At 41.7% G+C, this 15,505-nt stretch overlaps 1 protein-coding gene and 1 long non-coding RNA gene across 2 annotated transcripts; both read left to right on the forward strand.

Moving 5' to 3' along the window:
• The first annotated feature begins 7,487 nt into the window (after positions 1–7,487).
• Positions 7,488–9,805, forward strand: LOC138604612 (uncharacterized). The gene is made up of 3 exons (XR_011309298.1): positions 7,488–7,632; positions 7,939–8,030; positions 9,604–9,805. It is a non-coding gene; the product is annotated as an uncharacterized lncRNA (long non-coding RNA).
• A 33-nt stretch (positions 9,806–9,838) lies between these two features.
• LOC138604543 (phosphatidylinositol transfer protein alpha isoform-like) lies at positions 9,839–14,626 on the forward strand. Its single transcript, XM_069676474.1, has 7 exons — positions 9,839–9,904; positions 10,238–10,321; positions 10,847–10,924; positions 11,035–11,145; positions 11,876–11,998; positions 13,740–13,795; positions 13,889–14,626. The coding sequence occupies exons 1-6, from the start codon at positions 9,839–9,841 to the stop codon at positions 13,788–13,790; spliced, it is 513 nt and encodes a 170-aa protein (XP_069532575.1). The 3' UTR covers positions 13,791–13,795; positions 13,889–14,626.
• The last annotated feature ends 879 nt before the right edge of the window (positions 14,627–15,505 follow it).

Here is a 15,505-nt window from a genome sequence, read left to right on the forward strand (position 1 = left end):
TAGCCTGGCACATAACCCACATTAGTGCTTTTATACTTATTTTTATAAAGGTAAAGTAAAAGAGTTATTGTGTCTTAATTAGCGAGCGTTAGAAGTGAGGGCAGGTGGATATTGTTAACCTTTGGATAGCCAAGTTAGCTGTTTTCTTTTTCCCTTTTTGTCCTCACTTTATGCTATGCTACGCTAAGCTAAACAGGTGTTGGATCAAGGCTACATATTTCCGAGTGGTATCAATCTTCTCTTTTACCTCTCTGCATTAAAGTGAACTTAATTTGGATTTTTAGACACGTGCTTGTTGGTACAGTATTGTCATGGCTTTATTTCTTCCTTGTATATCTGCGTCCTAATCGGTGTTTTCTTATTTTCCCTCTTTTCTTTCTTGTAGCCGGATCGTGCTGCCAGTTTCAGTGGCCGAGGTAAGGACTCAGTTGTTTCCTTTTATTCTTTCAGGGACACCCATTTTCAGGCCTTTATCTGTAAACTGTTTTATTCTCATTGACCCAGATCATTCATTAAAAACAGAGTTGCATCATATTTGAAGCTCTTTAGCATACCGTCTCAACAAACAAGTCAAACTCTGATAAAGCTAAAGCTAGAAGCTTGAAAAAGAGGCTTGAAGAGATGTATAAATTCAATATTCTGTCTATACAATAGTTTAAAAAGAAGCAGTGTCTATTACACCTTTCAAGAACATAATTAGACATCTTCAGACTTCTTGTTTTTTCTGACCAAGGGTCCAAAACCTTCATAATATTATTTTTTTTTATCATGTAAACAGCACAGCATTTCATGCTTCTATGATGAACATGAAGCTACAGCCAGCTGCTGATTAGCTTAGCAAAGAAACAGCTAACATAGTGTATTCTCCAAATTGCCAATCAACAACTTTGTTGTTTTAGATTACAGTATTGTCTTTTGACTCACTGAGCAAAGGTTGTTGAAAGCTGTTTCTAATTAAAAGCAGCACAATAACGGTGATGAAGCTACGATAGATATCCATGGTGCGAAGAGATTGCTGAATGGATTGGTGCTGAAAGGTTAAGTCCTAATGCACGGTGCCTCTGACACGTACACACACAGCTGTTCGGATTAAATGTACCGGTGCTTGTAAACAAAGACCATTTTAGATCATCACATGTAAACAGCTAAATTAAAAGTCTTCAATCGGGATTATTTCAGTCAGATTGACAAAAACCTGTGCATGTAAAAGCTGCCTTTGGTATGATGTTACTTCCTCTAAATCAGGGGCTCCCAACCTTTTTGACTTCACGGACCAGACGGTAGCAATAACATTTTTGATGAGACAGATACAGATACAATTCATTCCGCTAAATAATGACTTCCCCTCTCTCTGGTGTTGCTTCATTATCTTTGACTGTGTTGTTTGTTGGAATGCTATTATGAATTCTCAAGGTGGCTGATCAACGTGCTTCAGGTATCGCTGCCATAGATATCGTTGGACTCAGACTACAGGACTATCAGGCCGATTTATACCCGGATCCCCCCTCCTGACAATCGGGGAAGGAATCTATTTTGGGCCCTTGGTCTTTGCAATTGTTCGGCCTGGATAATCTGTTAATGCGAGGGGTTTGATATCCAATCTTTAACCTCCTGAACGTCTTGAAGATGTGAGAAAGTTTCAAACATGTTTGCTCCTTAGGATTTAAAATCAAAGTACTTTGCAAGCAGGACAACAACAGCCAATGAGAGAGCGAAGGAGAGAAGGAGCCGCTGACAGTGTTTACAAGCTTCGGTTAACATTCTAGCCCTGAGGCTAACGGTAACTAGCATACTACTGTTCACAGTAGACCAACAGGTTCAATCACACCTGCAGTTCTTGCTGAAGAATTGACAACCTGTGTTGAGGGCGTCTCACAGTTATCCCTCTGCATTTGTTTTCTTTGGCTACAGCTTGATGCAGTGATAGTTTGCAGTGGAGTCTCCATTTGAGTGAAGGGCCGTTATTTTCACATCCTGTTGTCGGTGCATGTCTGAGATTGAATAGAAGAATAAATGTGAAGTTTTGGATGATGCAACCCTGATTTTTAAATCTGTTAGGTCTTTAAAACTCCTGCAGCGTGAGCTCGGCCTCTCAGGGCTGTGAATTCAGGCTGCCTTCAGACACCCCCGCAGCTCAAGCACTCCGCTATCAGGTCCAGATTTGATTTAGCTGTGTAATCTATCATACCATTGTCTGCCACCGTGTTATCAGCCTCTTCACCTTTCACCTTCTTAGATTTGTGCTACAACTATCACTGCTTTTATGAAGCCTCCTCACTGCACTTGTATGTGAGCTTCCTTTTTCTGACCCTAAAGCTGTTCAGTCAGAATGCTCCGCACAACACGGCCCTCTTTGTTGTTTCCATTGCCTAACACGAAGCACAGGCCAGTGTTTCACTAAGCTGTGTGATCCCTGTTAGCAGTATGACCAGCTTTTCCTCTGATCCCTTTCAGTGTGAGGCTGGATTCATGAGTTACTTGGGTACGTAAGTGTTGCATGTTTAATCCTCAGATGGATTAAATCTGAATGAACTGTGGGTGGAGTCTGCAGGCTGTGAAATACCTCTACAGTTAGTTAAGACCATTGACTGTATATAAAGATAGAAGATGCTTCTGCACCTCCTCCTGTTGTGCAAAAAAGAAGCCAAAACACCCCTGGAGGCAAACGCTGCCATCTTACACATTTGTATCATGTATTGAGTGTTAGCGGTAGAGATTGACTGGTGGAGCCGTAGTGTTGACGTCCCGCCCCTTCCTCTACACAAAACACACATTTAACTTCTGGACAAATGTGTTGGAGCCCTCAGGTGGGCTCAGTCTGCAGCAGAACAGCTTCTTTTGTCGGTCTGAAGCAGATATTCACGCTGATGGAAAGTTCAATGACTGTAGTGTTAGTGTTAGTTACGTCTCCTCTCGCCGTTCCTCCTCTACTCTGCTACTCGGGAACAGATCGGCTGCAGGAGCCCCATTTGTCAACAGAGCTGTCAATCATGAGGCCACACCCCCTTTTTATAGCATCAAATAACTAATTAGAAGTAAACTTGTCAGAAAAATGAACTCTTGGACATAAATCAGCATGATAAGAACTAACTATAATGACAGAAACCATGTTTGAGAAAAATGTATTTTGATTTTATAGTTTGACTCATGTCCCATCTGTTAACATGGAGGAGGCGGGCTTTATGAGCTATACTGCAGCCAGTCAGCAGGGGGCGATAGAGAGGGTTTGGCTCCACTTTTAAGGAGCTGTCATGTCGTCCATCTTTTTCTACAGTCTGTGGTTAAGATCAAGTCATTTAAATGGACACGAAGAATTCCAGGAAATACAATCTTTTAATGACTCTGTGCTGCTTGTCAGTCTATTGTAAACACGCAATATGACACTCAAGCTCCTGCTGATGGACTGAATAACAGCACGGCACATTGAAAGTTCACACCTTGTTTTTGTAACGATGTAACGGAGCCGGTTCTAAAAAGACAGTTGGAGAACTTTGTCTCAGCATGTACGGTCCAGTGGGTGTGAGTGCGAAAGGTTGTCTGTCACTATGTGTCAGCCCTGTGATTGACTGCCGGCCAGTCCAGGGTGTACCCGCCCTTCGCCCAATGACGGCTAGGATAGGCTCCAGCCCCTCGCGACCCTGAACAGGATAAACGGTATAGATACTGGATGGATGGATGTTCGGTCCAGTATTGATGACCACCTCCTGTCAGGTTCAGCCTGTTGCTTATAGCAAGTTTAATGTCGTGTTCCCGCCCCTGGACTCGCTCAGGAAGGCCCGCATTACGTCTGAGTGTCCCCGTCACTGAGAAAACACACTGGTTATACACGACGAGTCACATTCCTGAGCTCCTACTCACAGTGCATCCACAGCTACCAAAATAGGTTAGTCGCCTGCAGCAGCGCTCTGTCTCTCAAGAGTGAGACGATACGAGAGGTGGCAGCAGACGCGTCATATTGAATTGTGCAGAAGAAACAAAGACAACACTTTATTTCTCCAACAGAAGCATCAAAATGCAAAGCAACCACAAGTTGTTGGATGCTTGACTCCATCTCTTGCAGCGTGTATAATAACCATTTCTGTTATTTTCGTAGTTTAAAAACAATAAAGCCGTGTTGTCACTCCATTTAAGGCTCTCCTTTTGATTGTTAGTATGTCTCCGGCTCTGAGGCTTATTTTACTCTCTCCTTTCCCCATTTGTCTTTTAAACGGGGTGCCAGGTGTGTTGTAGCAGTGTATTGCATGCATCTGTCGAATACTTGATTCTGATTGGTCAAAAACTGCATTCTATTTTGTGTTATGTCTGTATAACGGACTGCTGCTGAAAAACAGACCTGTGCTACATGCACAGTTACGATCATAGACTCTAGAGGAACATGTACACTAAAATCAATCGGCAGAAAGAAGTACGGGAAATGTAGCATCTGCCTGTTTGTAGGAATCTGTCCATGAGTCTGTAGACAAACGAAAAGCATTCAGCTGTGGTGGTGTATTTCCGCTATAATGACCAGCTCGCTATTCACTAATCCTGAATCTATTGTCATTTATAGTATGGCTACATTAAAGTAATAATCTCGAAGATCCCAGTCTCGGTCTCTTTGGCAGCACCTATGGCGATAAACGGTAATTGCAGGAGCACACTTCCAGATATCCAGACAGTGCTGCATGTGTGACGTCCACGGTTGGCTCCGGTTGTAACTCTTGATTTTCCTGGCTGACGGTCGCTTTCCTTTTCAGACTGTTTGCTTCATCTGAGCGTCGAGTTTGTTTCTTCTTCTTTGGATTTTCACTTCTTGTTGAAGTTGTATCTGTAGTCATCCATCTTTTCTTTGTTTGTTCAGCCATAGTAGATTACTGTTTACTCGCAACACTTGCAGAGAGCGGAGAAGCAGCCGCTTAGCTCTGCCTACCCTCTCTGGCAGACCAACCACTGCTGGCTGATGGAAAACGCGTCACTAACTGGGCGCCGCTTGATTTTTTTCCCCCCTGAAAGTCGCACCAGACACCCAGTCTGTAATAAAAGGCTTTCATCAGCACGCCATATGCTCAGTCACCATTGTGTTACCTCATTTGGCGATAGATGACAGAACAGATATTTATTTAAAGGACAATCTTCCAGATTGTCACAAAGTGTAACAATAGTGGACTTCTGCGTTGTGTTGGTTAGAGAAGAAAGACGCCGTCTCACTTTTCTGATCACTTTTTTGTTTCATTATTCTGACCAAGTCCGGAAACAGAACCTCCATGTTAATTCTGCTACCTGCCTCCTTTAGAAATAACATCAAAATACAGTCACCATGTTCACTGTTCCAACATTGCATGACACGTCAGTTGGATGAAACGACAAAAAGGATTTCTCTGTGTGTTTAGTGGGAGTGTGTTGCCCTAGCCCGGCCTGGCCTGGCTGACAGCACCAGGGTTGTGAGTCACTCTTTCCAGTGTCACAACACTTCTGCCTGACTCAGGAAGGGTTTCACACGGGTGGTTGGGAGAAGAGGAAGTGGAAGAGGTAACAAAAAGCTTACTCTGCTGGTTTTCCGATGCTGAAGTGTGTCTGGGTTTACGTAGAGGACAATGGTTAACTGGCAGCCATTTCCATGAATGGTTAACTGAGGTCAGAAGGATTCGTAACAGGAGTCTTTGAACTCTCATTCTGTTATGACTCTCTTATTATTGTAGTGCTATTTTTGTCATGCCTATTTTACAGTATTGTTACATTACTAATGTACTTTTTCAGCCATAATTAGCCTTATGATGAAACATCCGACGCAGAAGATTTTAAAGACAGCATGTCATATTTCTCGCAGGTAACCGACATAGACTGTATATAAGAGGTGTGTGTGTGAAGCCTCTTAGTTTTAAATGCGAAGCAGATGTGGTAATGTCTAGAACCTGCAGTATTTCCAATAGCCAGCAGGGGGCGACTGCACTGGTTGCAAAAGAAGTTCAATTGTAAGGCTGGAGAAATACCTGCTGCTTAGCTTTGCGTTCGCGTACACAACCGGCTGCGTCATGAGTGTAATTGTTCACATACTTTGTCTCTGCACTACGCGTGTTACTGGAGGATACCTCTAGAGGGCGCACCAGAGAGCTCAGGCTGTATGTGCGGGATGTAAGCAACAGACATGGCGACACCTGAGGAAGTTAGTGTTGTGTTCATTCTGAGATGACAGCAGGAAAAGTGACAGCTTTTGTGTCTGCGGTGGACAAAGGACACTGTCAGCACTCCGTCTCTCCAACATGTTCCTCCCTGCACGGACACAAAGGTCCCAGACTTGTTTCCATTTAGTTTTGCAGGTTTCCACGTCGACTTCTAAAACAGAACTTATCTGTCTGCAGCTGTTCATGTTTGTCTCTGTGCAGTGGCAATGACACATCGTACAGATGTGGATAATTGAAGACTTGGTCTATCAGCTCTTCCTTAAAACTTTCTGTCATTGCTGTCCCTGCTGCTGTGTTGACCCTGTCACATCCCCTCTGCCCCTACACTGCCCCTACTGACCATGTGCATTCTGCGTAGCGTTAATGTTTGAGGACGTGCACAGCCGACACTCCTAACAGATACAGGAAACGCTGGACAGACATGTGCACGCAAACACGTAGTTAACAGCAAGCAAGATGAGAAAATGTTCCTTCTTCTCTCTTGATTTATTTTCTCAGTAAACGTTTCATGTCTTCTTCAGCACAGCATGATGTTCATTCAGTGAATTTATTTTAGTTTGTAATTTAATTTTAGGTCTTTGTGGGGATGGTGAGGTAATTGCTGCAGTTAAATGTCACCAAATTAAAAACCAAAATAGAAGACGACATAAGGAAGCAGGTGCCATCTCGGTGGTGAATTTACGTAAGGAGGAATTAGTTGGGTCCAAGGTCAAAGTTCAGGGAATTTGGCTGTTTTTTTTAAAGTGAGATTTATCCAAATTGTTGCAGGGAAATGACATCAAATTGGTAACCGTGACAAAGGTTGAATCTTTAAAGCAGACGCTTTGACATTGGTGAACCTACCTTTGGAGGAATTCGGATGTTGAAAGGTCAAAAATCTGAGAAATGTGTCCGTGTTGGGGCTGAGGTTAGTTTGAAGGTAAATTTCCCCCAGTTTAATTTAACATCATGTGTTGGACTGAAAGAAAAATCTTGCCTCTCCTTCGCCTGTCATCGAGTGAAAATCTTCCGTCACAAAACATGTGTTCTGCAGTGAATTACAAAAAGATCTTGCGTTTCTAAAAAATGTAAGGATATTAAACTCCTTACATGTATTCTTTGCTACGGCCACTAGAGGGCTCAGTGAGTCTATGTGCTGAATTCTCTCCTGTGGTGCTGGTCAGGTGGAGTACGGTGACTTTATCAGAACCTGATTAAAATGCAGTTTTTGTTCTGAAATCTTGGCACCGTCACAATTTGCAAGAGAGAAAAAGTGTTTAATTAATTTCTCCATGCTTTTATTCTGAAATCACAATAACCACGCTCTTCTCTTGTCCCTCCAGTACCAGGTGGGTCAGCTGTATGCCGTAGCAGAGGCCAGTAAGAATGAGACGGGCGGAGGAGAAGGTGTGGAGGTGATCGAGAACAAGCCCTATGAGAACGAGGATGGAGAGAAAGGACAGTACACGCACAAGATCTACCACCTGCACAGGTAAGCACTGCTGCAACACACTGCATGCAGTTAGCAGAAATACACTTAAATGTATTCTTTAGTTGGGAGGGAATATACAGTGTATATTTGTGTATGTATATAACCATTTTCCTAGTGGAAAAGGATGCTATACGTACATAGTCCATAGTAATTCTAGTTATTTACTTGTTTTTGTAGCCTTTTTAATAAATCACTGACAGTCACAGCTGATCTGCTGAGTGCGTAGAAATATGGACGTTGTGCTGGACTGTTTTATGTGATTTAGCATCCTTGTGACGACATCGGCGCTTGTTTGTTTCTCTGCAGTAAAGTTCCAGCTTTTCTCAGGAAGTTGGCTCCTAAAGGAGCTCTTTCTGTTCACGAGGAGGCCTGGAATGCATATCCTTACTGTCGAACCAGTGAGTACCAACACACACACACACACACACACACACAACATGCTGAGTGACAATGTGACAAACACTGCATACAGGTTAGCAACCCGTTGACAGTGGATGCCTTTTGGTCCGTTGGACAGTGAAGATATCTGGGTATTGAATATATCTGAGTTTTCAGGTATCTCTGTTCTTTACTCTAGTATTTTTTTCCTGCCAGCTTTGACCTTTACCCTTTACATTTGAACACAAATAGCCGTAGAAACAGCCGTAACATTGCTCTCACCAAAGCCACCAGACCCCAGTGCCTTGTTCATTAGGTTTGTTTGTGGTATTGTGTGACTTTGGGGTTATTAATTGTGAGCTTTGATCTAATACAATATTTGTGAAACACATTAATAAGAAAAACACAAACTTTTCGAGGCATTGGTAGACAGTTATCCCTTTTGTCCTTTAAGGTACCGATTTTGTCAAGGAAGTCTGGTGGCTTTGAAGAAAGTAATTTTAACTGCTGTTTCTGTTTCAAAAACAGCGTCTTTCTTTTTAACGAATCACTGTCGGGATATTTTCAGTAATGTTAGACGTCTAAGACAACGATCTGGGTATTGTCTAAAGACTTGTCTCTCTTCTTTCCTTATCCATCCTTTTCCCGTCACCATCCACTTTTTCTTCTGATGCAGTCCTCAAAGTAAGTCCTGTTTCTACTTATTGTTTCGACTTTTTCAAAACGGTATACAGCAATAAAACATAATAAAGGAAGCTTTTCATTTAAATAAATGTCTGTTAAGTCTCTATCTATCGCTGAATGAGGTAACACAATGGTGATTGAGCCTATGGCCCACTGATGAAAGCCTTTACATTTGCAGTATTACAGACTGGGTGTCACAAGCGGCGCCCAGTTAGTGACGCGTTTTCCATCACCCAGCAGTGGTTGGTCTGCCAGAGAGGGTAGGCGGAGCTAAGCGGCTGCTTTTCCGCTCTCTGCAAGTGTTGCGAGTAAACAGTAATCTACTATGGCTGAACAAACAAAGAAAAGATGGATGACTACAGATACAACTTCAACAAGAAGTGAAAATCCAAAGAAAAAGAAACAAACTTGACGCTCAGATGAAGCAAACAGTCTGAAAAGGAAAGCGACCGTCAGCCAGGAAAATCAAGAGTTACAACCGGAGCCGACCGTGGACGTCACACATGCAACACTGTCTGGATATCTGGGAAGTGTGCTCCTGTAATTACCGTTTATCGCCATAGGTGCCGCCAAAGAGAACGAAACTGATGATTCATCAGTGGGCCACAGGCTCAATCACCATTGTGTTACCTCATTCGGCAATAGATAGAGACTTAACAGACATTAATTTAAATGAAATGATCACTTTAAGCACTACAGTATAGGGAGCAGGCCAATAGTGGCTTTTAAACGCTGTTTACTTACCTTTATAAAGTAGCATTTACTCCTTTTTGTGACACTTTTCATGACATTATTTAAAGATTGAGTCAAAATCTGCTGTTTTATGAGTATTATACGACAGTTCAGAAGATGATGTGTGTGTTTGTGTGTGTGTTGACTGACCATCATGTATCTCTCCCGTGTTCACAGAATGAATACATGAAAGAAAACTTTGAGATCAAGATCGAGACGTGGCACAAGCCCGACATGGGTGAAACGGAAAATGTAAGTCATGTTATCTGGCAGTGTTTCAGTGTTTTGATTATGCTACAGCCACTATACACTTTAAGAAAATACATTTATAAGTATGGCTGAAGAGTTCGACTTACTGATGAGAAATAGGCATTTTTTGTGACGGGACTTTAATTTGAATCCGGTTTTACGGATGTGTTTTGGGGAATTGGAGAACTCACAGCTCCTCACAGCGAGAAGGTTCCAAGTTCAAACCCCGGTTCGAACGTAGCGGGCCTTTCTGTGTGGAGTTTGCATGTTCTCCTTGTGCATGCGTGGGTTCCCTCCAGGTTCTCCGGCTTCCTCCCACAGTCCAAAGACATGCTTGTTCAGTTCATTGGTGACTCGTGAGTGTGAGCGTGAAAGGTTGTCTGCCTCTATGTGTCAGCCCTGTGATTGACTGGCGATTAGTCCAGGTGTAACCCCGCCTCTCGCCCAATGACAGCTGGGATAGGCTCCAGCCCCTCGCAGCCCTGAACAGGATAAGCAGTATAGATCATGGATGCCTCTACCGAACACTTAACTTGATGGTTTGATTTTTGTCGTGCTGCAGGTACATGGACTGGACGCAGCTACGTGGGAAACAGTAAAAGTAGAAGTCATTGACATCGCTGACAGAAGCATCGAAGGCACAAAGGTAAGGGCGAATATTCTGCATGTTTCAGAAACGAGCCCAGGTTTTGGGTCGTTCACAGAGAGAGTTTCACTGCTTTGAAACGCTGACTCCGCCATATGTTTGTAACATCTCTCTGCTAACACCTCACTACAGAGGCAAATTAAGAAAAAGGGTTGCAAGGATTTTCGGGCCGCTCAACTCGCTGCTTAATTCTCGGAGCGCTCTTTAAAGGGGAAACGCAGCCATTACTGCACTGCCAAACAAACAGCATCTCAGTGCTCCGGTGCTGTTTGCATGGATTTAAAGCTTCTGTGGGGAGCTTTCATTTTAGTCGATCAGGGTGACCCTGGTGGAGAAAGCAAAGAAAGAGAGCTGACGCCTCCCCTCCCAGCTCATCATCATCACATTAGAGAGAGGAGAGGGAGAACGCTCCTCCCCGTGTTTGGGCTTTATACCGTATCACTGGTCAAGTGATGCACAATTAATGGTGCTTTCAACAGCTGCAACCATTCTTCTCTCATTGAACTTGTTGCATTAATTCTTTAGGACTACAATCCAGAAGAGGATCCAGCCAAATTTAAGTCACAGAAGACTGGAAGAGGGCCTCTGGGACCGGACTGGAAGGTACTGCACCACATACGTCCCCTCTCTGTGGCTCCACTTTCACTATCGTTAAACAAATGACATAATAGACTCTGTGTTTGTAACTTATCTGTGCGTCTGTTTGTTTGCAGAAAGAGCTGGCGACCAGCGCTGACTGTCCACACATGTGTGCCTATAAGCTCGTCAGCGTGAAAGTGAAGTGGACGCTGGTGGGGAGCACCTGCGAATCATTGATTCACAAGGTATTAAATTGTGCTGCTAATGAACAAATGAACCAGACAGTTCATTTGTTCAACTTCAGATTATAGTTATAATATTTCACACATTTTTAAGGCTGTATTTTTTTTAAAGTAAAGATAATGAAAAGTAGGGCTGACTCGAGTGCATTGAAGCTTCACTCGTTGCCATGGTAATCGACAGCAAAAATTGTTTTTTTTTTTCCTTTTTAACCACAGGCGTTAGGAGACGAGCAGATATAACACAGACCTGTGTGTGTCTCTCTGTCTGTCCGACGCTCTTCAGCAAACACAGGATGTACAGTGAGGCGGCTGCTCGCTAACGTCCATATATTTGATATTGGCTACCTTTTATTGAAAACAATTTCCTCATCTTTGAAGGATGACAGGAAGTCACTTTCTTTCGTACCCGTCAGTTTCAATCATATGTTTTTTTACAGAACCAGCTATTGGCGGGTAGACAAAAAAGTTTGCACCCTGCGTGCACCTTCTGGCTGTTGTTGCTGTGATAGGATGTTTGATTGATCCAAACTAAGATTGTCATCGTTTTTGGACATTTAATCGATCGTGTTATTGCCCAGCCCAGGCCCATTTATGCTTTATTTTGCTTTTCAATTGAAATCCCACACATTACTGAACATGTACTTCAGATATGTGTATGCGTCTCCCTGTAACTATTCTCTCTCCTCTCCCTGTGTTTTAACTCTGCTTCCTCATGCCGTCTTCCTCTGCTCAGACGGAGAAGCGTTTGTTCACCAACTTCCACAGACAGCTGTTCTGCTGGATGGACAAATGGATCGATCTGTCCATGGACGACATCCGACGCATGGAGGAGGAGACAAAGAAGGAGCTGGATGAGGTGACTGAGAACTGATTATAGCAGTGAAACCCTATTTGTTGCCTTACATCAGTCCAACAGTTACCTGTTCCTTCTCATGGAAACCTCTTTGATTTAACAAAATATTTTTCATTTATTAAGATTTTCTCGCCCTATTATGAAATATACTTTTTATAACACTGGCTATATTTCTTATGACAAGTGGGTTTATCCTGTTATATCCATGAAACCTTCTTACACTGGGGCGGTGGTTTAGCTGAGTTGGGTACAGGTGCCCCATGTACAGAGGCTACACATCTCGATGCACTGGTCATCCCCCACTCTCTACTCTCCACGTTTTCTGTCTCTCTTCAGCCGTACTATCAAATAAAGACAGAAAGCCCAAAGAATTATACAAAAAACAAGTTAGTATACAGTTAACAGAAAAGATACAGTCGATGCCTGGAGACACTAGATCAGTCACATGAATAATAAAGGAGAAGTTTGGTATTTTTAAACCTGGGCCCTATTTGTACAAATGTGTGTGTCGAAATGACTCATAGGAACAAAAACAGTCCAGTAGATGTCCTCCGCCGTAGCCACAATGGCTGCAACATAATCCAGGGCAACTGCGCCCGATCAAAGTACCTCCACTAAGAGTGCTTGTTTTTGCCACTGACTCTTATTCACTACTTTTAAGTCTCCTCCAGTACAGCCTGATGTTCATTTTCTGAATGATGGTCAAATTTAGAGTAAAATAGACATTAGAGCAGGATATACTTCAAGGCTGGTTACCTTGTGATTCACCTGTCAGCGAGGATAGAGTAATAAAAAGGCAAAAATAACCTCTTGTCTAAAGAATTTTCACTTCTTGCTCCAAAAAACAACAACATTGCTTTGGCCAAAATCCAAAACTCTGTGCTTCAAAACAGTGGTCCATAACCATGTCTACTTATGTATATTCTATGGGTTTACAGCAATGACTGTATATTTAGATTATCGACGCGTCTCCATTTGCTCCCATTGTATGAAAGTGATGCCAAAATAGCCCCACGATAGGCGCTGACATCTTGCGTGGTGACTTCATTTGGAGCCACAGAGATCGGTGGGTGAAGCGGCTGTAGCCACTTCCACTAACCAAAACACACACTTAACTTACTGAAAAAACAGCAAGGATCTTGCTCACTGGTGTGTTTAACAGCAGAACAGCTTCTCTGTGTTGGTCTGAGGTTAACGTTCACAGGTGTGGAAACTTCAACGACTGTAGTGATTGTTTTAGTCACGTTTCCTCTCGCGGATCGTCCTCCACCCTGCTCACCCGGAACTGATTGGCTGCAGGAGCCCGATTTGTCAACAGAGCTGTCAATCATCATTTTGACAGCATCAAATAACTAATTAAAAGTAAACTTGTCAGAAAAATGAACACTCTGAATTAAATCAGCATGATAAGAACTAACTATAATGACAGAAACCATGTTTGAGAAAAATGCATTTGACGTGTATTTTGATTTTCATGTCCCATCTGTTAACATGGAGGAGGCGGGCTTTATGACCTATACTGCAGCCAGTCAGCAGGGGGCGATAGAGAGGGTTTGGCTTCACTTTTAGGGAGCTGTCATGTCGTCCATCTTTTTATACAGTCTATGGCTTAATGCAAAAAGTGCTGTTGTGTCAGATTATTTCTCTTTATTGTTCTGTCCCTAACAGCATTTCTTGGCGCCACATAAAAGACATTTGGTACTTTTGTAGTCTTTAAAATAACATGTCCCTCTTCCTATCATAGATGAGGAATACTGGTGAAATTAAAGGCATGACAAGTGATGAGAAATGTTGACTGCAGTAAGTATTAATCCTTTGTTGATTGAAGTTAACACTTTAAACAGGATCAATCATTATTTTAACCTGCTTTCCTCTTCGGGTGTCTCTCATCAGGAGGATTTGACTTCATTCAGCAGGCTCAGACTCCTCTCCTGGGACACTGGACCGACAACAGCTTGATGGGCATAATCAGGAACACCACACTTACATTCTAATAAAATCTGCTCTTAATAAGAGCTCATTGTTGTGTGTATTTATGTATTACATTTGAATACAAATACAGCAGCTTTTAGTGTTTTCTAAGAGGCTTTCAGATTGTAAGTTGGGGGTCAGTTTTGAATTATTCTTGCTTATGCCTTTTAGGCCCTTTTTACATTTTAATACGTTAGGGAAAAGGTGTGGGTTGTCTTTGAAAGAACTGATTATTGTTATTACATTTTTAATAGCAGTTATTTAGCATTTGTTCTTTCACTTGATTTTGTATTCTTCAGATTTCAGTGATTTATTGTTAATTGTAACCGTCTACAGCTGCAGACGTTCGAGATGTACCAGGATCTGATTGCTCTGTTCTTGCACCCTCCCATCTGTGCTTAAAGTTTCCTCAAGTAATTTGATTCCTGTCATGGTGGCTTAAGGACATAAGATGTAAGATATATTTAAAACGATTAAACACACTCCATCAGTAATTATAATTTCAGAATATTCTGATTATCTTGATCTGACTGCAGCTGATGAAGCACTTCAGTCTTAGTAACTGTTTAAAAGTTAGGCCTGCCCTGCGTCTTGTTCTTTGATGAATGAAATGACCTGGATTTTAATGTAATGAATTATATGATTGAGTAGTTTATTAAAGAACATGTATTTGCTCCTTACTCTGTGTGCTTTTTTTCGTGGGTTTTATTTGCCTCAATTTAACAATTCAGTTCATAAAGTTCTAATTTATAAGGCAGCGTGTGTGTTTTGTACGGAAGCCCATTTCTACCAGTAAAGGGAAAAAATAAGACAAAAAACTTAACTGTAATAATAAGAGAATCCCCATGGTAAGTAATAATGTTTTAGAAAAATTGTCAGATATGAAATTTAGTCAAAATACAAAATAAAAAGTCCAAAATAGAAGTAGAAAATAGAAAATGATGTGAAAAGTCAAGTCAAGTATAAAAAATCCCATTAAGAGATAGAAAGGCAAACTTGTGTGAATCCAAGTTTTAGAAAATGGCATTAGAAATTAATGATTATGAGAACAATTATGTATTGTGGTTATGTTAAAATGATTAGACTACAGGTCAAAATTACTAAATAAAAAGTCTAAATGAGATTTTTTTTTTTGAAAGTCAAGAGAATGCTGTAAAGTCTTAGAGATAAAAATGCTAAAGTGACATAATAAGTCACAAATATGATTTTAAAATAAATGGAGAAAATTCATAATGAGATTCAAAGTCAAACCGATAATTTTGCCCCACATATTTTGACTTTTTTTTCTCATAGTTTTAACTTTCTAGCTCATTTTTTATCTCATAATTCTAATTTTCAATGGGGATATTTTTAATTTCAAAGCTTTGTTTTAATCTTTTTTTTTTATTTACTGGCGGATATGGGCCTCCATACACAGTATTTATCACCAGCAGCGACAGCAATAAAACCTCAAGCATGAATCCTTCAGAATAATAGCATCCCCTCAAACGGCAACTAGCTGAAATACCTAAACAACCTAAACAATGGCGTAAATGTTGT

The sequence above is a fragment of the Semicossyphus pulcher genome, unplaced genomic scaffold (genome assembly GCF_022749685.1).
Source record: "Semicossyphus pulcher isolate SPU_LCO1_2020_fin unplaced genomic scaffold, fSemPul1.0.p SCAF_26, whole genome shotgun sequence".
NCBI classification, from domain to species: Eukaryota; Metazoa; Chordata; class Actinopteri; order Labriformes; family Labridae; genus Semicossyphus; species Semicossyphus pulcher.

Coding starts and splice junctions, on each gene's coding strand:
- LOC138604543 (XM_069676474.1), top strand. CDS start 9,839: ATGTGTTTTGGGGAATTGGAGAACTCACAGCTCCTCACAGCGAGAAGG. Junction 10,322..10,846: donor GAAGCATCGAAGGCACAAAG/GTAAGGGCGAAT, acceptor TTAATTCTTTAG/GACTACAATCCAGAAGAGGA. Junction 11,999..13,739: donor CAAAGAAGGAGCTGGATGAG/GTGACTGAGAAC, acceptor TTCCTATCATAG/ATGAGGAATACTGGTGAAAT.